The following is a 22,591-nucleotide window of genomic DNA, read 5'->3' on the forward strand; positions in this document are numbered from 1 at the left end:
TGAAAACAATTGTAGCCCAGTAATCATCACTGCACTTGAAGTAACATGTATTTTGTGGTGGCATTGTGCTAGCCAGCAGTGCATGTGCTAATAATTGTGATGTTATTGTAATCAGCGTGTGTTTGTCTTATTTGTGGCATCTCAGTCAATTCAACTAAACTGTAAGTGTTCAACGAAGGTACTCATTGAATATTCAGTCTTTGCTTCTGTATGCATCACTGTATCACGATAAATCTATGTCACACACTCTGTGTCATGTGTCACATCTAGTTCAGACAGGAGGTCAATATTTCACAACATTGTCATTTGCATTGGGATTTCCTTCAGTCCGACAACATACCTCAGTTAACACTCAGTTATTACTACAAACTATCCACTATCTACAATAAATGCTTTCTATTTTGAGCAAGATTTGTTTTGTTCACACTTTTGATTTTAAGAAATGTTTAAGTACTGAATGTATGTCTATATGCACTAGTTCGTAATCTTTTAATGTAAATAATGAACAGTTTAATTAGAAAAGCACACGTTTGGGGAAAGGGACCAGATGTTCTCACTTCGTCAAACAATTTTCTCTCGGTAAACATGGTAAAGTTTTTTTCATCATGTTTGTTTTATACCATCTACATCTATGCTTTTGAAATGAAGTGTTCAAGTGTTATTTCTGTGTTAGATTTGACAGAAGGGAGTCAAACAGCATGACATATTTAATCTTGTATTGCTGAGAAGGATAAACTCTCAATGTGGAGGAAGGACAAGGGTTAAAGTATGCATGATCTCTTATTACTGCTGCATGTTCGGGGGATATAAGGTTCACTGCACCGTGGTTTCACACCAACAAATCAGTAGTCCTTGGCCCCGTTCCAGAAAGTAGTCTTGGCAATATGAGGATTGTCACTGCCATATTTTAATATATACTTATGGTAGTCGTAGTACCAGGATGATTATAACAGCCATACTTTAAGATACACTTATAAGATGGTCGTGGTTGCCATACTTTAAGATACACTTCTGAAGGTCGTAGTACTTAGATGATCGTAGCAACCATACTTTAACATACACTTCAAAGATGATTGTAGCTGCCATACTTTAAGATACACTTCTGAAGGTCGTAGTACTAAGATGATCGTAGCAACCATACTTTAACATACACTTCAAAGATGATCGTAGCTGCCATACTTTAAGATACATTTCTGATAGTTGTATAACTAAGTTGATCGTAACAGCCATACTGTAATATACACTTCTGATGGTCATACTAAGATAATCTTAGCAGTCATACTTTAACATATAATTATAATAGTCAGAGCACTAAGATGCAGCAGCTTTACTTTAACATCCATCGATGATAGTCATATTACTAAGATAATCATAGCAGCCACATTTTAACATACGCTTAAGACAGTCGCAGTACAAGGTTCACTTTGTGGAACGGAGAACTTGCCACCATCAAAAACATAAAATCACATTGTCTTAAATGATATGTTGGGTTGAAGTTTTACCATGTTTACTGTAATTTAAATGTGTTGCTTGTAGCAGAAGGTTTTATTAGCATGCAATTTCATACTGAACATTTGAAGAAGGAGCTTCTCTTTTTATTGCAACTGACATAGACATGATGGAAATGTTGGCATATTTCTGATTAAGTGACAAGTTAACAAGCTTTACTTTTCTGTGAGTGATTAAATGATGCCTATCATACACCCTTGATCTTGACATTCGTACTTGTGTTTCTTTAGTCTCTTTACATATGTTGTTAACAATTTTCTACTAACCCTGTTTTGTTGTCTTTGCAGTGTCTCACTTGGCACTAGCAATAACATCCCGTCGTCATGACAACAGTGACATCATCGCTATCATGGGATTGGTGCTTGACAGTGGCGGCAGTGCACACTATTGCTGGCTGTGTTTCATACACTCATATATTATTCTGTATCAGTGAGATGCAGACTGTATTATATGTATTATATAGCATACAAGATGAATATGTTTAGCATGAGTATATGCATTCGTATGCAGCGGAAATTGAAGGGAGACAACTCGACTCAGAAAGTTTGAATATTGATGGCAATTGACATGAAAAATTCTGATAACGGAAACCATTCTAGTGGATCTGAGACCTGAGCTAGGTTCTGTGACACATAGTCCATGACAGAATAATGTGACATTATTCTCTCATAAAAATAATATGTCTATTTATAATATGCCAGATTTACTTAGTGAATGCTCATGATGCTGGCTCATGGGATGGGTGTGTGTGTTTTCAATCTATTTGTCCTTGGCTGGAATTTTTAAGTGGGTTAAACATGAAACATCCTCAGGATTAACAATAATGAAGTTGTTATATGCAAGTATCTTGAAAATTAGTAAGTTCCAGTACCTTTGACTAATTATGTTGACGGAGAATTGCTTGATTGAAAATTATCATTTCTCATCCATGAGAACTGAACGAAACAAGCTCTCAAGCATTGGGTCTGCTTCATAAGAATTCCTACACTCATGCTGAGCATAATGATGAGAGGTATATTGTTAAGTCATGCATCACTGTGTAACAACACACTAACTGCCTTAACATCATAAAACTAACAGCAGGCTATGGGGGCCTTACTCACATCCTTTGTGTATCAGGGTTACATTGGTCATTGTCTTGTCAGCCCATTAATGAATGTTACATTGAAAACAAGCTCAGTTCATCTCAGTAAAAGTGAGCTCAGTAGGTGTTTTAATGATCTTTTAAAAAGATATTGAAAATGTATAACTTTATAATACTAGTGATCAAGATTGGTAGGTTAGTTGATGATGTGATGTTTGGAGATGAATGTGAGAATGTTTGACTGCATGTGTTTGAGATGATGTTAAAGTAACAGATGATGTTATTTCTGTATGTTTGTAACATGATAGTATATGGTCATGGCACCAAACCTCAAACCATTTTATAAGAAATAAAAGAAAATTACTGTCTCGGATATTATAATGATGTTTTTTGTGTTTCATTGCATGGCATTTCTTTGGTTTATTATGTGGGCTTGCTTTGTGGTCATTGAATTATATTTGCATGCCAGGGTTAAACAGTTATGTTTCATTTCATCTTTGATTGCCGTGCTTTGGTTTTCAGATATTTTACAGTGAATCATTTGTTGTATGTACATTTCATCCTAGTCTTAAAGTGGTTACTCTGCTTTTGGTATTTGTATTTTCACGTGAAATATTTGCTTACTTTGCAGTTTTGTGTCTATAACATCTTATCAGGGTATGTAGAGCTGTCTTGCAGTCTGACCATATTTAGCTGATTATGTAAACCCAATAACCATGATAACAGACAGTCTTAGACATGTAACATGCAGATAATGGTATACAGAACAAAGAAGTTAGGAGATCATGAAATATTTTTATATACAATACACATTTAAAGTAAGTCTTCGCTACGAAAAAATATCCCCCAAATTATTCATGGTCCCTGTTTTTGTTCAATATATAGATATCATCATGATCATGAGTTGACCATGACTGTTACTGTAACAGGATATGTTGGGAGATAAAGCAGGATTAGAAATAGACTGTTTCATTAGTCTGCAAAACATTGCCATCTACCAAGTAGTTCAAGTGATAATCCACAAGGAAATGCTGCTGATCCTCCCTGAATTTACTTGTCTTAGACTAGTGGATGTATGTTAATGTTGAGCCCTTATTATACACAAAACTATTGAGCTTATCATTGTAATTGTTGTGTCAAGTGATTATGATAGTTTATAAGATTTTTGTAGAAGTAATTGTAGAAAATAGTTCCTTTCACTTCTGTTTGTGTGTTAAAGATTCTTCCCTTTCTTCTAAAAAGTAGTTAAAACTAACAAAATAAAATAAGTTGTCACTGTTGGAATTCTTCCATTGTATGATTTAGCTGTTTGTGGATCTTTTCATCAAAATATCAAACGTCAATGCCAGGGAATAACCTGTCTCGACTATCTGCCGAAACAGTTTCCATTTGGCGTATTAGGCAAAATTAATGTGAAAAGTTCATGAATGGATCACTGAAAATCAGTGATGACACCAAGTGTTCGCAAAATGTCTGTTATCAGAGGTTGGCTTCTTGGTGATTTAAACAGCATGGGTTTGTATTATCCTCATTACACATGGGTCAGAGAAAGGATTCCTGATCCACGTGTGGGCATGTTTTTGTGTGCGGGGCAAATGTTTTTGGTTGATATATTGTTACAACTGAAGACAGTTACACGATGTAACTTGCATGGTGCAGTGAGTTATCAGACTTGGCATGTGTTTCTAAATTGGTATAAGCTGGGAATTCTTAATCATGCTTCTTGTCAGCTTGTCTGGTGAGGATATTGATGTATAGTCACGTATGAATCTGGATTTTATTTGAAATATGACATTGTCTTGGCTACATTATCTTAGAAATATTTATAGTAATTGATCAGTCAATATTATTGTGTTGTGTTGCTAAGTTCAGATTCCTACGTTGGTTAGGTAAGCAAACTGTGCATTTTCAAATTTCAATGGAGAATCACATGATCAACATTTGAACCTGTTTAGCTGATATTCTGTTTATGTGTAAGTAATGTGTCAAAATGCTTCCCATGCTGATTAAATCAAAAGAAATATATATATGTATTTATAGAATGTAGAAATAATCTAAGCATGTGGCAGATCAGTATGCATACTATACTTTATTACCTATATTATATTTTACCACTTGTTTAACATGTCTATGAAAACCACTAATGGTTTGTTTCTTTAATCAAATTTCCTAAACTATCATAGTAATTCAACCATTTTATTTCCTTTTGATACTTTCTTGAGGTTCTCTTCATTTCCTCTAACAAAATATCAACAGATTGGTCATTGCCCCTGGGGACTTGACATTGGCATTCATTGAGTTGTCATCAGTTTTACTGACATGGTATTGTCATTCATGCAGTGTCATTGGTCCTAGTGACTTGGTATTGTCATTCATGCAGTGTCATTGGTCCTGGTGACTTGGTATTGTCATTCATGCAGTGTCATTGGTCCTGGTGACTTGGTATTGACATTCATGCAGTGTCCTTGGTCCTGGTGACTTGGTATTGTCATTCATGCAGTGTCATCGGTCCTGGTGACTTGGTATTGACATTCATGCAGTGCCCTTGGTCCTGGTGACTTGGTATTGACATTCATGCAGTGTCATTGGTCCTTGTGACTTGGTATTGTCATTCGTGTAGTGTCATTGGTCCTGGTGACTTGGTATTGACATTCATGCAGTGTCATTGCCCCTGGGGACTTGACATTGCCATTCATGTAGTGTCATTGCCCCTTGGAACTTGACATTGACATTCATTGAGTTGTCATTTGTTTTACTGACATGGAATTGACATTCATGCAGTGTCATTGGTCCTGGTAACTTGTTATTGACATTCATGCAGTGTCATTGGTCCTGGTGACTTGTTATTGACATTCATGCAGTGTCCTTGGTCCTGGTGACTTGGTATTGATGTTCATGCAGTGTCCTTGGTCCTGGTGACTTGGTATTGACATTCATGCAGTGCCCTTGGTCCTGGTGACTTGTTATTGACATTCATGTAGTGTCATTGGTCCTGGTGACTTGATATTGACATTCATGCAGTGTCATTGTTCCTGGTGACTTGTTATTGACATTCATGCAGTGTCAATGGTCCTGGTGACTTGGTATTGTCATTCATACAGTGTCATTGCCCCTGGGGACTTGACATTGCCATTCGTGTAGTGTCATTGCCCCCTTGGAACTTGACATTGACATTCATTGAGTTGACATGGTATTGACATTCATGCAGTGTCATTGGTCCTGGTAACTTGGTATTGACATTCATGCAGTGTCATTGGTCCTGGTGACTTGTTATTGACATTCATGCATCGTCATTGGTCCTGGTGACTTGGTATTGTCATTCATACAGTGTCATTGGTCCTGGTGACTTGGTATTGACATTCATGCAGTGTCATTGGTCCTGGTGACTTGGTATTGACGTTCATGCAGTGCCCTTGGTCCTGGTGACTTGGTATTGACATTCATGTAGTGTCATTGGTCCTGGTTACTTGGTATTGACATTCATGCAGTGTCATTGCCCCTGGGACTTGACATTGCCATTCATGTAGTGTCATTGCCCCTTGGAACTTGACATTGACATTCATTGAGTTGTCATTTGTTTTACTGACATGGTATTGACATTCATGCAGTGTCATTGGTCCTGGTAACTTGGTATTGACATTAATGCAGTGTCATTGGTCCTGGTGACTTGTTATTGACATTCATGCAGTGTCATTGGTCCTGGTGACTTGGTATTGTCATTCATACAGTGTCATTGGTCCTGGTGACTTGGTATTGACATTCATGCAGTGTCATTGGTCCTGGTGACTTGGTATTGACATTCATGCAGTGTCATAGGTCCTTGTGACCTTCTATTGACATTCATGCAGTGTAATTGGTCCTTGTGACTTGGTATTGACATTCATGCAGTGTCATCATGGTCATAGGTCCTGGTGACTTGGTATTGACATTCATGCAGTGTCATTGGTCTTGGTGACTTGGTATTGTCATTCATGCAGTGTCCTTGGTCCTGGTGACTTGGTATTGACATTCATGCAGCGTCATTGGTCCATTTGATTTGGTATTGACCTGTCTTGGTTGAAACATTATCTTTCTGACCTTTGTCAGTTGTCATTGGTTGTAGTGACACGACAGTGACGTGTGAGCTATCCTTGGTCATGGGTCAGGTGAAACATTATTCACATGGTATTTAAATATGAATTATGTTATATGATAATTCTGGAATTTACATTATTGTTTTTATAAATACTTTCGATTCAGCATGATGATTCTTTGCTTGTCAAACTCTTTAACATTTCCCTGATAGCAAAGAAGTGGAACACATGTCTTTTCCCAACTTATGTTTCCTCAAAACATTGAATCATCACACTTGAAAGCCAACTTTGAAAAGGTATCCCTCAGAGTAAGCAGCTTGTTGTCAGTTGTTGGGTGTAGTCATCCAGTTGCGTGGCACTGATTCCTGTAAGCCGTATAGCCCCAACACAGGATCTTTATATTAATGATCTGGCCAATGTGTTTGTAGTCACTGTCCTACCATTTAGGTTAAAATATTGATAGAAAGTACTTAACGTACTCATTTTGTTCCCATATAAGCACAAAGAGTTTGTCTGATTACTCAATGTATGTCCAGTTAATCCTGTAATCCAAACCACTGGGCATGAGTCCACATCAGGGCATTGATATACCGCGGTCACAGAGATATACATACCATGTATGTGATACAGTCACTGCTCACTGACAAGGGTGAACATGCATGTATTCTACATATGGATGTATTTTACCTATCCTGCAATATGATGGTTTATCAGGGATACCGTATACCTGTTTATACATAGAGTGTAGCTGTTTCAACGATTATGAATGATTCACTTGCAGTATGTCAGAACCACCTTACAGAATGAATGTCATCATATATATCACAGCCATCTTAAAGAAAGATTGGCACGCCATATATCTGATGCATCCTGAAGGATGATTGAGATGTATAGTCTACATTTTCAGTATTGATTTGTTGTGATGTATTTACATGTAGTTGTTGAAGCCAAACTTTGCAGTGATATCCTTCTTGCATAGGTTGAGTGGTACAGTATCTAGTTTGTCAGAAAGGATGACCGGTAAATATTTCAATTTTCAATTTAGATAGAAGATTTGGTGTAATAATATGCACCTAATTTTGATAAATGACTGCAGTATTACACACAATTAATTTATAAGTCCGAAGAGCTATTGAGATTTGAAGTTTGTGTTACCTGTGATGTAAATGTTATGATATTTATTACAGATTAACTTGAAGATGCCAACTTGCCATGTGGAAGGATAATATACTGAGCACCTGTTCAAAATATATTTCTTTTTGAAGAAATTGATATAATCATTTAGAGGAATTGAAACTGAACATTCTGAAGAGCCACTGAAACCAGAAGTCATTGCAAACCTAGTGTAAACATAACAGTGGTGTGGGATTCTCATTCTATTGATCATTGGTTTAATTTGGCCAGACTTATTTATCGGCAGCCTTGATAAAGCTGAAATATTGCTGACTGCAGCATTAAATGACAAACAAATCCTTTTCACTTTGGATACCATCAATAAGGCTAATCTCATGGGGAGTATGACTACCATTCAGTATAGTTTATACATAGAGATGTGCCATTACAAATCATAGACACTTCAACAATAGAAATTAACCTGAAATGTTTGGAATAACATGACAACCCCTTAAAATCATGAAATTCTGCTAGTCATCAGGATACTTACTCACAATATATGAACTGATCAGGCTAGCTGGCGTGTGAATTTCTATCCCTGTATGTTTTCACATGTGTATAATCTCATAGTCAAGTGGGGAATATGGGTTGTATCATTTGTTATCGAAACCCAAGGCAGACATTTATTCAAAGTTATGCAAAATCTTCCAGGATGGTATGACATGGATTGGATATGTTGATTAGTTGTTCAGAGAGTTTATATTTTAATAATGTGATGCTTAATGCAGTGAATATTTATCACAGACTAAACTTGATCTCTGCATTACAGTTCCATGTGAATTATTCTATTTATATGTCATGCATTTGTATCTTGAAAATATATACATGCATAGTTATTGGGGGGAGGAAAACTAAATAGGTATATTACTGTTCATTGTCGATGTCTTTCTTCCATGCCTGTTACAACCTTTCTGCTTTGATTTTACAACTGTTCAGCAGCTTTTTCAGCATATGGGAAATATCGGTCTGTATTTAAGATTTCTTGTTAAGGGACAGATTTGAGATCCTTTTCACATTTGTTTGCTGTCTATATTTTCAAACTGAGGGTCTTGTTATTAAATCATAAATGTAGTATAACAAGCAACTGAACACATGTTGAAATGGCAATGTCCTGCAATATATGACAACAGGTGTACATTTCTCCTTATACTGTTAGATTGTAAAAAACTACTAGTGCTATTTATGCTATTAATGCTTATAACCTTTGTACATATATTCTATTTAAAACCAAATGCATGCTGTATGAAATTTATTCATGAATCCTGTACAATAAATATACGCCAAATCAGACACAATGGCCACCATATGAAGATAAAAAATTGCTGAAGAATATCTCATACATTATTTGCTGTGGAAAAGTTAATCAACTTCTATTAAATAGTTCTAAAGATACTATTTACCTCATTATGATGCAGGGGGGCGGGGTAGCCTTGTGGTTAAAACGTTCACTCATCATGTCAAAGATCTGGGTTCGATTCCCCACATGGGTGTAATGTGTGAAGCGCATTTCTGGTGTCTCCCGCCATGTTATTGCTTGAATATTGCTAAAAGTGGCATAAAACCATACTCACTCACTATTATGATGCAACTAGCTACGTAAGTATGGGTTTCAATCAACTTGGATGTCTTTATTTTCAATATCACGGAATAAAAATTCAAACTTGAACTGCCACATGAGTGTTACAAAATAATATAAACAACATTTTAACTTTAAAAAGGTCACTTGTTCGATATGGCACTAAGTCTTATTTTTTTTACGTCACTTTAGGAAATACCCTCACATCTGTTCTTGACTTGAAGAAGTGAAGACGTTAGGTTCTGTCCTGCATTAAGGTTGTGTAAAGTGTTGACATAAGTGATTGTCTTGCAGCACCATACACCTTACACTAACTGATTCCTTGTTTCATTTAGCCATCCTTGTCGCTTTTTTGTTTTTACTTTGTTTCAACTGTAGCTTAGTCATAGAAACTTATTTCATCATCATCAAGCAAATGTTCTTGTGTAACCTATTTCCATTCTGCTTTATTTTTGTATTTTGGGGGTTTGAATCTTTGATTTCCTCAGTGAACATATGAATAAATCCTTCTAATCTGTCAAGGTTTTAAGTACCTTGCATGAACGTTACCTAGATACCTTCAAGGAAAATATGGTCTATGCAAGAAATCATATTCAACATTAATTCAACACAAGCTTTTGTTTTGTGAAAATATGTATATTTTGTGTCTGTCTTCATGAAGGATTGAATGTCTTAACTACCACTCATTTACAGATCCCATTTGTAAGAGTATCATTTGATAAGATGAAACTATGACATATACAAAGTAAGATAGAAAATAAGGACAACGAAAAAGTAAAGGTTTACCATCTTAACCATGAATTACAGTGAGGATTGTTCTCTTAAATGCAAGTCAAAAGGAAATATGCCATGGAAAATTTGGCTGTATCTGTGGCTGTTTGCAATGATAGTCTTTTGACAAGACAGTCCGCTATAAGTTATGGTACTATTCAAGCTTGTTTGGAACTGACTGTATATGGAAGGTTTTACAAAGATTTTGATTACTATGATTATTATAACAAGATTTTGTAAATGGGAGTATGGTACTTTGTTTTGTTTTGAATGCAATGTAGTTTAGCTTTTCTGAATGGGATGCTGTTAATATGTCATGACTGGGAGTTTCATACACCTCTACTATAGAAGGCCCCTTGTCACATATGCATTTATATGTAACATATTTCTTGTACTGTACATTATTTGTATATATATTTATCCAATAAATATTTTGATCATGAATGATGTTTTGTCTAGCTGTGGTACAAGGTTATCTATCCAGATGTTCAACTCTTCATGAAGATTTCTCTTCAGCAGGCTGCCCTTCAAGCACTACATGTATATGACAAACTCCCCATGCACTGTGTCATCATGGATGATTTGGAGTGGTACTATCACTAATTCAAAAAGAGAATACTAGTGCCACTAGTGCCTCCTTGAGGATTCTTTTCTAATAATGATTTATGCATTTGTAACGATACGGTCATCCTCTGGCGCATATACTAGTATTTCACTAGATTTATCCTTCACAGACACTTACATACTCCACGTGGTAGTGGCCATTTTCCAATTATCCCTAAATCCATGTGATGCTATTTTTTCCTCAAGATTGAATTATTCAAAAGAAAAAGGATCTTTAAAACATTATGTAATAATACATTTGAATCCGTCAATATTGGTTCGGATGCTAATGTATTTTTTTGTGGATGGATTAAATGAAATTGCTGATAAATTTATTCCTACATCCTCCACTAATCCACATATCCGTAAACCACAGTTTTACAATGCTCAAAAAGCTAGGGAGAAGGCAGAAAACTTTATTTTTACAAATTGTCTTAATATTTAAAATTCCAGGAACCACCAACAGTTTCATTTTCATATACATACACCCTTTACTCATGTTCAATTAGGGGGCACGGGTGGCCCAGTCGTGATTCGCTGTGCAGAGTTGCGTCCCTTGGGCAGGCCAGATACCTATGATTGTGGGTTCGAATCCCGGTTTGCCCTGATTATGTTTCTAGGTTTGTCAGCACCATACCCATGCTCGTGGCTTTCACCGAAAGTGGTAAACGTCATCACTTCGAGCTTTCCTCCCACATTAAGCTGACACACCGTGATATAACTGGAATACTGTTAAAAGCAGCGTTAAACCAAACTCACTCACTGACTCATGTTCAATTATGTGAATGTGTTGCGGTTGGTAGTCCATGATGTAAATTTCACAACTTGTGGCTGCCAAGACTCATCATGCTGCTATTAACCTGTTGGACATATAATCACAGGTGACTTTCTATTGTTGACAATAACAACCTTCGTCAATTATTCAGGTGTGGCCCAAAATATTGGGAGCAGCCTCCTACCAACTGGGATCACTTCTTTAAATTAGTTTGGGATGCTGTCAAACAAATGGGTCAAAGAGAAGATGAACCGCTGAATGGCTTTTAGGGTGAAGTAAGTCGGTGTTGTCATTGGTAGAAGGAACAAACTGGAAAAGAGGAACCGGAATTGGAATAAACGTATTCAGCCCCAGCAAGCTGTGATCCAAAGCCTGCTACCTTAGATGACAGGTTTGAAGTTGGTCCCACTGACAAGGCACCAAGTAACATAACCATTGCATGTAAGCACAGCAAATATCAAATAATGCTTCGTATAAGAATAGTGTGTTAACTGATGAAGAAATCTGTCAAAACCACGCTCCTAGTCACCTCTTACAAACGAACATAGGTTAGTTGAGATATATTGCAACACAGTATCCTTGGTAATGGTAATTCATGTGCAGCCTAAATGCATGTACTCCCTGTCACTTGATTAATTGTAGCCCCATTATACAAAGGATCGTACGTCACACAGTGATAAGGGAATGGTCCCTTGTTTTCGGTGATCCATTCATGTTTTTCACCGCCTTTTGCCTTTTACGCTGATGGCATCTGTTTCGATAGATACTGGAGACTGGTTATTCTCTGACATTGACGTTTTATATTTGTGTGGCAAAATTAATCGTTCAAGGAGACCTTGACCAATATAGATAAATATATTTAAACATGAGCTTCAACCTCGTCCAATTAAGCTATGGCCGGACTTACGAAAGTTGAGTATGTCTTGTCCCAGAAAGGTGCCCCACAAGTTCTCCTAGACGGCTACACGTATGCTTAGAACAGGACGAAGAATGAAAATGTGTACTGGAGGTGTGTGAACAGATCTTGCAGTGGCAAATGCACCGCAGTCAGAGACTATGTTCGCGGCACGTCAGAACACAACCATCCACCTAGTGATGACCGAGCAGTGAGATTTGTCAACGCCATAAGGAAGAGGTCCAGGGAAGAGACAACACCTATGCAGGAAATCTACAACGACCTCATCAGCCAACAGGAGGACGACTTGGTGCCGCATCTGCCGTCCTTCCCGAGTGTGAGTAGTGCCATGTATCGCCACAGACAACAGAACATCCCTCCATTGCCGAGGTCAAGAGCTGAGGTGGACCTTCCAGATCAGTGGACAGCCAGACAAGATGGAAGAAGATTCCTGTTGTTTGCTGACGGAGAGGACGACAAGATACTGGCGTTCTGCTCCGACGAGGCTCTTGAAGCACCGCAGTCCGCAGATAAAATCTTCATGTATGGAACATTCTCTACCTGCCCTCCTCTGTGGAACCAAGTATACATTATTCACGCGATGTCAGGTTCCACCATGTACCCTCTGGTCTACACACTCCTTCCAGATCGCCAGAGAGCTACATACACCAGGCTCTTCAACCTCCTCAAGACCAAGGTTCAGCGATCCTCGGCCGACCCCTAGCTCCATCTGTTATCCAAACAGACTTGGAACTTGCTGCCATTCAAGCTGCTGAGACTGTATTTCCTCAGACTGATGTAAAAGGCTGTCTATTCCATTTCTGTCAGGCAATATGGCGCAAAACACAAGAACTAGGACTTGCAGTTGCATACAAAGAAGATGTGGAGGTTCGCAAGTTGATACGACGAGCTGCAGGTCTGCCGTTGCTGCCCCTTCTCGAGGTCCAAGATGCCTGGCTTGAAGCCATGAACCAGTGCCCTGACGTGCGCCAACCTGATGCCATGAACGACTACATCGTTACGACATGGGTGGATGACGATGCCCGGTTCCCACCTCGACTGTGGAATCACCATGCGACACAAGGGCCCCGTACAAACAACAACCTAGAAGGTTTCCACTCCAAAATCGGCAAGTCCCTCCAGCACAAGCATCCAAACATCTTCAGATTTATCGAACTGATCCAGAAGGTAGAAATTTCGGAGAGAGCGAAACTAGCGCAGATGCAATTTGGAGCAGCACCGCCACCCAGAAAGGTTGTCTACAGAGAGAAAGAACATCGCCTTGTCCGACTCAAGGAACAGCCTCAACGCCGTGAAAAGACACCCCTTCAGTACATGGATGCAGTTGGTCCAATGATGATAAACAAGTGAAAATGACTGATAATCATAAATGACAATGAAATAACATTTGAATATAAAATTGTGAAATCTACCCAGCTTTCTTTCTTCTTACATGGGTGATACCATTCTACTTAATCAAGGGTACAGGGTACTAAGTACTAATGCAACCAGCCATAACGAGTGTTGTTTTAACGGGTCTGCGTTTTTGCAGGTCTACGTTTTGGGAAGATACCCAACAGACTATAGGTTACCCACTTAACCACGGCTGACTACACCTGTACCGTATAACAATAGGTGAGGGCACAGTGAGGTGTTCCCAACGTGGCTATGTAGTTAATCTTTTCCCTCGTCTAAGTAAACAAACTAAATGCATTGATCTCAGTTGTTTTCATTTGTAATCCCCACACGGAGAATCGTCCACTTTCTTAAAATGCCAAACAAATTAGTTTGATGTTTATGATAACATTACCAACAACATGTAGACACGTGAAGATCCGGTTAGAATTGGTCTTCAGCAACCCATGCTCGTTGTAAGAGGCGACTAACGGGATCGGGATATCTTCGCATCCCAATTGCGTTGATCCATTCTCATGATGTCATTTCACTGGATTGTCTGATCCATACTCGATTATTTACAGACCGCCGTCATATTGCTAAGTGCAGGATTCGAACCCATAATCATAGGTTTCTGGCGTGGCCAAGGGACGCAACTCTGCACAGCGAATCGCGTCGCCTTAGATGACTGAGCCACCCGTGTCCCCGGACTTAGCAGTAACTTTGGTCTGGATTCAAAGATAGTTCCTCAAGAAAGCATGTGTTCTGACCCGTCTATACAAATGAAATAAAAGATGATACTCACAAAACATACTTGAGTAAAATATAATCCATTTTTGGAAATAAGTTCACGTTAAAACATTTTGTCACATCGTTCGATTTTAAAAATGTTTTAAAAGTCATATCTAGATCTATATCTATAATTACTGTAGTTTCCACGTGGATACAGGTGCACAACTACTCTGCTGAACATGACGGACAGTGGGCGCATATGTTACACCCAATCTGTGCAATTGCCCATTGCGTGCATTGGGCAGGCCGTTTGCCCAATGCGGACAATGGGCAATACAGCTTGCAAACAATTATCTGCTCATTGCATGCAATTTTCAATAGTTTTGAATGAACAATAATTCTCCAAATATTTAACAAAATGGGCAACCAGCTTGCCATTTCACGCAATGGGCAGGTACTTGTCCTGCCTAAAGCACACAAATGAAATTGGTATTGTTTTACAAGTTTCGTTTTTGATAAAGTAAACTCTATTATTAAGTGAATAAATTGTAATAAATAACAATCAAACAAATATGTGATATTAAGAAACTTTATTTTCTAAATAAAAACTCATATCAAATAGTGTTATCTGCATATATAGAGTCTCTGAATCACGTCACCGCTCAGTTAAGTCACAGTTTGCACAAGATTTGTGGCTCTGGCCTGCACTATTGCATCACAAACCCGATTTCAAACAGGCGCACCTGTGTGTCAAGCAGTTGCTTCTGCATAGGCACGTGCGGTGTCCACCACATAAATAACCCAGCCCATGCTTGTAAGAAGGAAATGCAATTTTGAGACTAGATATAGTTCAGCGAATATCATCGTTGAGTAATTTAAACAGATAATAATGGTTGATCGATGTGTTTAGTGCGCATTGAAGTCTACATTTGATGTTACGAGTAGTGTTATTTTCGAGCCGTATTTTATTTGCGTTTTACTATAGTTAAGAAACCATATAAATAGTAATGTTTGATTAAATGTTAATGCATCCGTGTGTGAAAACAATTCAGTGATCAAATCTTTGTAAAATAACTCGGTGAATAGATCCTTATAAAAAAACCTTTTTCCTTTTGACTTCTATGAATAAGATTTTAAAACTCATACACGTCGCTGTCCATTGCAACCTCTGCCCAAGGCAAAAAATCTATGAAATGTCTACACCAAAGCGTCTATCCTAACTAAAGGTGTTTCACAGAAGAGCTGATGATCTTGATTTTATATGGAGTATACTAATCAAATCCAGAAGATCATTAGCTCAAAGCAGAATCAACTTTTTGTACGATTCAAGTACATGTATATCAGAAGCATTTTTTTTATGAATCAATAGTGATGTTACACAGTGATTGCGATAAGGCGAGCGAGCGTATCCTGCCCAACCGGTGAAGACGTATCCATCATACATCAATATACATAAAATAATTATATAGTCAGTATATAACGAACCTCAAGGCACATTTCTTGGTTTATGCACATTAGTACCATAACCGCAACTGCGTAGCCGTAGCTTGCATATGAACTCGCACATATTAGTTTCAGGCTTCTACATGTAGGAATTTTCCATTCAAATATTCTTAAAGCTGTAACATATACGTAGTTGACAAAAACAAAAATACAGAGATAAATACAGCAAGTTGTCTGTAGGTTTCTGTAAGTTATCTCCAATTGCTAATTTATCCTACACAAATAACATGACCTTTCACATAAAGTTGTGTGATCGAATAAGTTTGAATGTTCACTGTAGCGTCATAATTCTCTGTGATTCAGTGACTATTCAGTGACTTTCCAATTCCTCATGTATTTACTTGTACCGTATGTTCCTGTGTTTCTTTAGGTGTACATTTGAGTCATCACAATTTGAAAGTGATTCCTAAACACATGCTTATGATATAGTCGCGATTATGCAGTGGACTGCTAGATGCGACTAACGGGATCGGGTGGTCAGGCTCGCTGAGTTGGTTGATGAATGTCATCGTATCCCAATTGCGAGTATCGATGCTCATGATGTCAATCATGTGTGGTTCAGACTTGACTTTTTTACAGACCACCGTCATATAGCTGGAATATTGCTGAGTGAGTAAGTAAGTATGGTTTTACGCCGCTTTTAGCGATAGTCCATCAATAGGAAACCAGAAGTGGGCTTCACACATTGTACCCAGGAATAATGCTCAATGTGGCGTTAAACAACAAAGAAACAAACGAATGTCCACAATTATTCACAGTTTATTGTCTTGAATGGAACACGTGCTCTGTTCTTGAATCCACGAAACAATGTTGGAAGCAGACTGAAATACCGTCGCTTTCAGATAGGTATCTTGTTCGCCCTGGACAAGTAGATACAAAGTGTAAGTCAGGTCGAGGATGACCTCGATTCGCCGTCGTCTGGCTCTATAAAAAGACAACCCACCTTATCTGGCTCTGTAAAAGGACAACCTACCTTATCTGGCTCTGTAAAAGGACAACCTACCTTGTCTGGCTCTGTAAAAGGACAACCTACCTTGTCTGGCTCTGTAAAAGGACAACATACCTTGTCTGGCTCTGTAAAAGGACAACATACCTTGTCTGGCTCTGTAAAAGGACAACCCACCTTATCTGGCTCTGTAAAAGGACAACCTACCTTGTCTGGCTCTGTAAAAGGACATCCTACCTTATCTGGCTCTGTAAAAGGACAACCTACCTTATCTGGCTCTATAAAAAGACAACCTACCTTGTCTGGCTCTGTAAAAGGACAACCTACCTTGTCAGGCTCTGTAAAAGGACAACCTACCTTATCTGGCTCTGTAAAAGGACAACCTACCTTGTCTGGCTCTGTAAAAGGACAACCTACCTTATCTGGCTCTGTAAAAGGACAACCTACCTTATCTGGCTCTGTAAAAGGACAACCTACCTTATCTGGCTCTGTAAAAGGACAACCTACCTTGCCTGGCTCTGTAAAAGGACAACTTACCTTATCTGGCTCTATAAAAGGACAACCTACCTTATCTGGCTCTGTAAAAAGACAACCTACCTTGTCTGGCTCTGTAAAAGGACAACCTACCTTATCTGGATCTGTAAAAGGACAACCAACCTTATCTGGCTCTGTTAAAAGACAACCTACCTTGTCTGGCTCTGTAAAAGGACAACCTACCTTATCTGTCTCTATAAAAGGACAACCTACCTTGTCTGGCTTTGTAAAAGGACAACCTACCTTCTTGAAACTTATGTCGGGAAGTTGCTTGAATAAGGTAATTTATCATCCAAAACTGGCTCCCACAGGCGATATCGCTTGGGTGAGATCAAGCGATATCTACACTGTCGATATTGCTGCAATGAAATTGCATCACAATGCTTTGCAGACCATTGTGACGTCATTGGTTATCATGACGTCACAATCAAATGACATTACTGATGGCTCTGTCACTAAAGCTGTTAGCAGTACGTTTTACACTTAAGACACTGCTTATTACTGTCAACAAATTGAAAAAGTTGAAAGAATGATGTTGGATGATAAATAAAATCTCACGCTCGTGTCTTTTGATATCAAATATATCAACACTTGTTGATAAAAGTGGAAACAATCCTCGACAAGCCTCGGAGTTCTCCATCTCGTGTTGATATATTTGATATCAAAAGACACTCGGGTGAGATTCTCTATATATCCCAGAAGGGAATTAATGTCTGTGAAGACGCTTCTCACTGAGGAATTCTCTATAACGGAAGCATATCGATGGCGTCAAGCGCTTGGACTGAGCGTTCACTGTTAACAACTAAGGGAGGTTACGAGCGCTTCAATCTGTAGCAGTAACAATCATCAGAAATAAACTTACAATCTATACTCAACAACAAAAGTTCCTGTGACACCAATATTTTAGTGTATTTTTCAAAAAGTAAAGTTTGGTTTTCAATATTGAAGTACATGTATGTAAGTCACAAAAGCGCACCTGCTACAGAAAAGCATGCATTCCATGCAAAAGTGGACTTTTATGCACGCCCCATGCATTTCACTACCCAAGAATGGGTATAAAAAACATGACGGGATTCCATATGCATTGTTTAGCATCGCGCTGACAACAACCATCAGAAAAACAACAAAATTACGCAATTATTCAACATTACGAAACGCCACACCTGTCCGAAAATGAGCGTCTGCGAGCCATTGGTATGTTTGAAGCAGGATCGAGTCAACGTGATGTTGCAAGACAATTTAACGTCAACAGAAACACTATTTGGTGTTTAGGGCAACGTTGGCAACAGACGAATGCAGTCAGAGACCATCCTCGGAGTGACAGGCCACGCGTAACCAATGATCGACAAGACAACTGGATTCAACAACACACCTACGAAATCGATTCCAGCCAGCATCAGTGACTGCAAGAAGCATCCCTGGCCTTCGACGAATATCTTCACAAACCGTACGTCGTCGCCTCAGATGTGCAGGGATTGTCGCCAGAAGAACTGTCAGACGTCACATTTTGACAGGAAACCACCGTCAAGCACGTCTACAGTGGTGCAGACAGCGTCTACGCTGGACGACCATGCAGTGGGGACACGTTCTATTCACTGACGAGACTCGTTTACACCTCAGCCACAGCGATGGACGGATTCGAGTGTACCGACGTCGAGGTGAACGTTACGTCATTCATTATGTCATGAGGTGGACATACACGCTATTGATTTGTAAATTGACATTTTTGCATATACATGTTTTTTTTATATGAAATCACGCATTTTCTTAAGTCAGTATGGCAAATTAAACCATTTGAACACGTACAGGAGTCTTTTATCTGTTGCAAACCGAAATTGTTTCCGATTTGGTAATAAACATAACTTTGCATTAAATCTTATTCAATGTCACAGGTACTTTTGTTGTTCAGTAAATTGTGTTTCTTTGTTTTGTTGTTTAACAACGCACTTAGTAGTATTTCAGCTATATGACGACGGTCTGTAAAACAATAGTCTGGGCCAGACAGTCCAGTGATTGACATCTTGAGCATCGATTTACGTAATTGGGATACGATGATATGCATCAACCAAGTCAGCGAGCCTGACCCCCCAATCCCGTTAGTCGCCTCTTACGACAAGCATAGTCGCCTTTTACGGCAAGCATGGTTGCTGAAGACCTACTCTACCCCGGATCTTCCCGGGTAACTTATAGAAGATACCGCCATATAACACTTTGAAGATCGACAAGAAGCATATGACACGACTTGGGAAAAGGGCACTTTTATCACATGTAGTGATCGCACTAAATGACCATTCTTGTGAAACCACACTCCATGGTCTCGTGGATACTGCAATCACAAATGTACCTTGAAAACGATTTACCTTTACAATACAATTGTATACAGGACCCTGAACTATTGTGGGATGGTGCCCAAACCAAAATTGTAAAGGCGGCAAAAGTTCTTTAGACTTGCTTTTGAAAACTATAAAACTTTCCGCTGCCACATTAGATATCTTGAAGCCAAATGCCCGAGGCACTCGGTTTGTTGAAAGTGGTTTCCTATTCAAAGTAGGGCGGAGATGAGACCGCCCTCCTGCACATGTACAGGTCACTGATTCGTTCAAAGTTAATTACAGCTCTGGTGGGGCATGTAAAACGAAAAAAGTTTATTTGAGGAGGCTGTTGAACCATCTCTTAAACAACGCCGCCTGTTGAACCATCTCTTTAACAACGCCGTCTGTTGAACCATCTCTTTAACAACGCCGTTTGTTGAACCATCTCTTTAACAACGCCGTCTGTTGAACCATCTCTTTAACAACGCCGTCTGTTGAACCATCTCTTTAACAACGCCGTCTGTTGAACCATCATTTTAACAACGTCGTCTGTTGAACCATCTCTTTAACAACGCCGTCTTTTGAACCATCTCTTTAACAACGCCGTCTGTTGAACCATCTCTTTAACAACGCCGTCTGTTGAACCATCTGATTCGTTCAAAGTTGATTACAGCTCTGGTGGGGCATGTAAAACGAAAATAGTTTATTTGAGGAGGCTGTTGAACCATCTCTTAAACAACGCCGTCTGTTGAACCATCTCTTTAACAACGCCGTCTGTTGAACCATCCCTTTAAAAACGTCGCCTGTTGAACCATCTCTTTAACAACATCGTCTGTTGAACCATCTCTTTAACAACGCCGTCTGTTGAACCATCTCTTTAACAACACCGTCTGTTGAACCATCTCTTTAACAACGCCGTCTGTTGAACCATCTCTTTAACAACGCCGTCTGTTGAACCATCATTTTAACAACGCCGTCTGTTGAACAATCTCTTAAACATCGCCGTCTGTTGAACCATCTAATTAACAACGTCGTCTGTTGAACCATCTAATTAACAACGCCGTCTGTTGAACCATCTCTTTAACAACGCCGTCTGTTGAACCATCTCTTTAACAACGCCGTCTGTTGAACCATCTCTTTAACAACGACGTCTGTTGAACCATCTTTTAACAACGCCGTCTGTTGAACCATCTGATTCGTTCAAAGTTGATTACAACTCTGGTGGGGTATGTTAAACGAAAATAGTTTATTTGAGGAGGCTGTTGGAACCATCTCTTAAACAACGCCGTCTGTTGAACCATCTCTTTAACAACGCCTTCTGCTGAACCATCTCTTTAACAACGCCGTCTGAAATTGTCTTTACAATACATCACAAAATTGTATTCTAATAAATCTAAGTAAATTTATGACTGAGTACTTATCCTCTTTGGGAAGATATTTACAATACGAAATCAGCTATTATTCCATCGCTTGGAATAAGAATCACATCTGCCATTACTGCTGCTGATAATACTTTAACATGTAGGTCCCATCCAGCTTTTGTCACCTCTTCCTTAGCAACTGATAAAGCCAGATAAAGACCTGACTTTAATTAACTTAAACAATTCCACAACCATTTATTAATTTATAATTACTTAATAATACAAATCAATTATGTAATCATTAGAAGTCTCATCATCATATCTATAAGCATGTGTCTATGAATTCAAGGTATTCACGAAAAGGTCAGCGTATTCTGGCACACCGTTGGCCCCCGTCACAAACACATGCAAAAGTAAGTCAATTGGTCACCTGAAAAAAAACCCCAGGCCACTGATGGGTCAAATTTGGAATTTCCAACAATTTCTACCAGAAAATATTTGAAACCTTTATTGAGGCATTGACTGTTGTAATCCTGATCAAACAACATTAGTGCGAGTGTGACATACCGCTATTTTAGAACTTTGTAGAAAGAACATGTTCAATTGTACCTCAAACGTACAAAGAGCAAAGAAACCAAAGAAAATGGTTCAAAATATTCCAAGATTTCTTAGGCCCAAGATCAAGCGCAACGAATTAGCCTTATGATCAGTTCACACAAAATAACACATTAATAACAATCTCCACTCACGGTTGTTCGTGAAACATACGAGTATGGCAAAGGTCAAATTTATTTATGTGGGTGGGTGAGTGAGTGAGTGAGTATGGTTTTACGCCGCTTTTAGAAATATTCCAGCAATATCACGGCGGGGGACACCAGAAATGGGCTTCACACATTGTACCCATGTCGGGAATCGAACCCGGGTCTTCGGCGTGACGAGCGAACGCTGTAACCACTAGGCTATCCGACCGCCCCACTTATGTCACAAGAACAAAGTTTTAAGGAAGGTGGTGTCACACGAACAAAGGTCGAATGCAAAGATAAATATCTCATGGTACGTTCAATTGGTAGATCACATCAATACATTTTCAGGCAATCTATTTTTCTCTTGTGTTTCATTCTAATTTGCAGCAAACCGGTGTGTGTGTGACATCAATATGCCTGGAGCTAAGGACAACGGTTCTGCAAGTGGAAGGTCGTAACGAAAAACATTACTTGAGACTATTTAAATGTAATATGCTTTTAAGAATGGCCTGTTAATTTTTTTTCGGACACTTCGATGTTGAACGGCTTACCCTAATCGCAAACACCCTTTCAGTGATCCATTCCATAACTTTCACAGGCATTTTG

General features: G+C 38.8%; 1 protein-coding gene across 4 annotated transcripts in view; it reads left to right on the forward strand.

Annotated features, from left to right (window-relative positions):
- LOC139478154 (protein Hook homolog 3-like) overlaps positions 1-10,613 on the forward strand; it is a 33,243-nt gene extending 22,630 nt beyond the window's left edge. Inside the window, exons 22-23 of one of the 4 annotated variants that reach the window (XM_071260490.1) lie at positions 146-161; positions 1,797-5,063. In XM_071260490.1, the coding sequence (XP_071116591.1) occupies positions 146-158 (13 nt within the window). In that variant the 3' untranslated portion in view covers positions 159-161; positions 1,797-5,063. Of the gene's footprint in view, positions 1-145; positions 162-1,796; positions 5,064-7,853 lie in introns of those variants that run through there. The other 3 variants (XM_071260491.1, XM_071260488.1, XM_071260489.1) reach the window with 3 other exon arrangements.
- Positions 10,614-22,591: the final 11,978 nt, after the last annotated feature.

The sequence above is a fragment of the Haliotis cracherodii genome, unplaced genomic scaffold (genome assembly GCF_022045235.1).
Source record: "Haliotis cracherodii isolate W230 unplaced genomic scaffold, xgHalCrac1.p SCAF_4, whole genome shotgun sequence".
NCBI classification, from domain to species: domain Eukaryota; kingdom Metazoa; phylum Mollusca; class Gastropoda; order Lepetellida; family Haliotidae; genus Haliotis; species Haliotis cracherodii.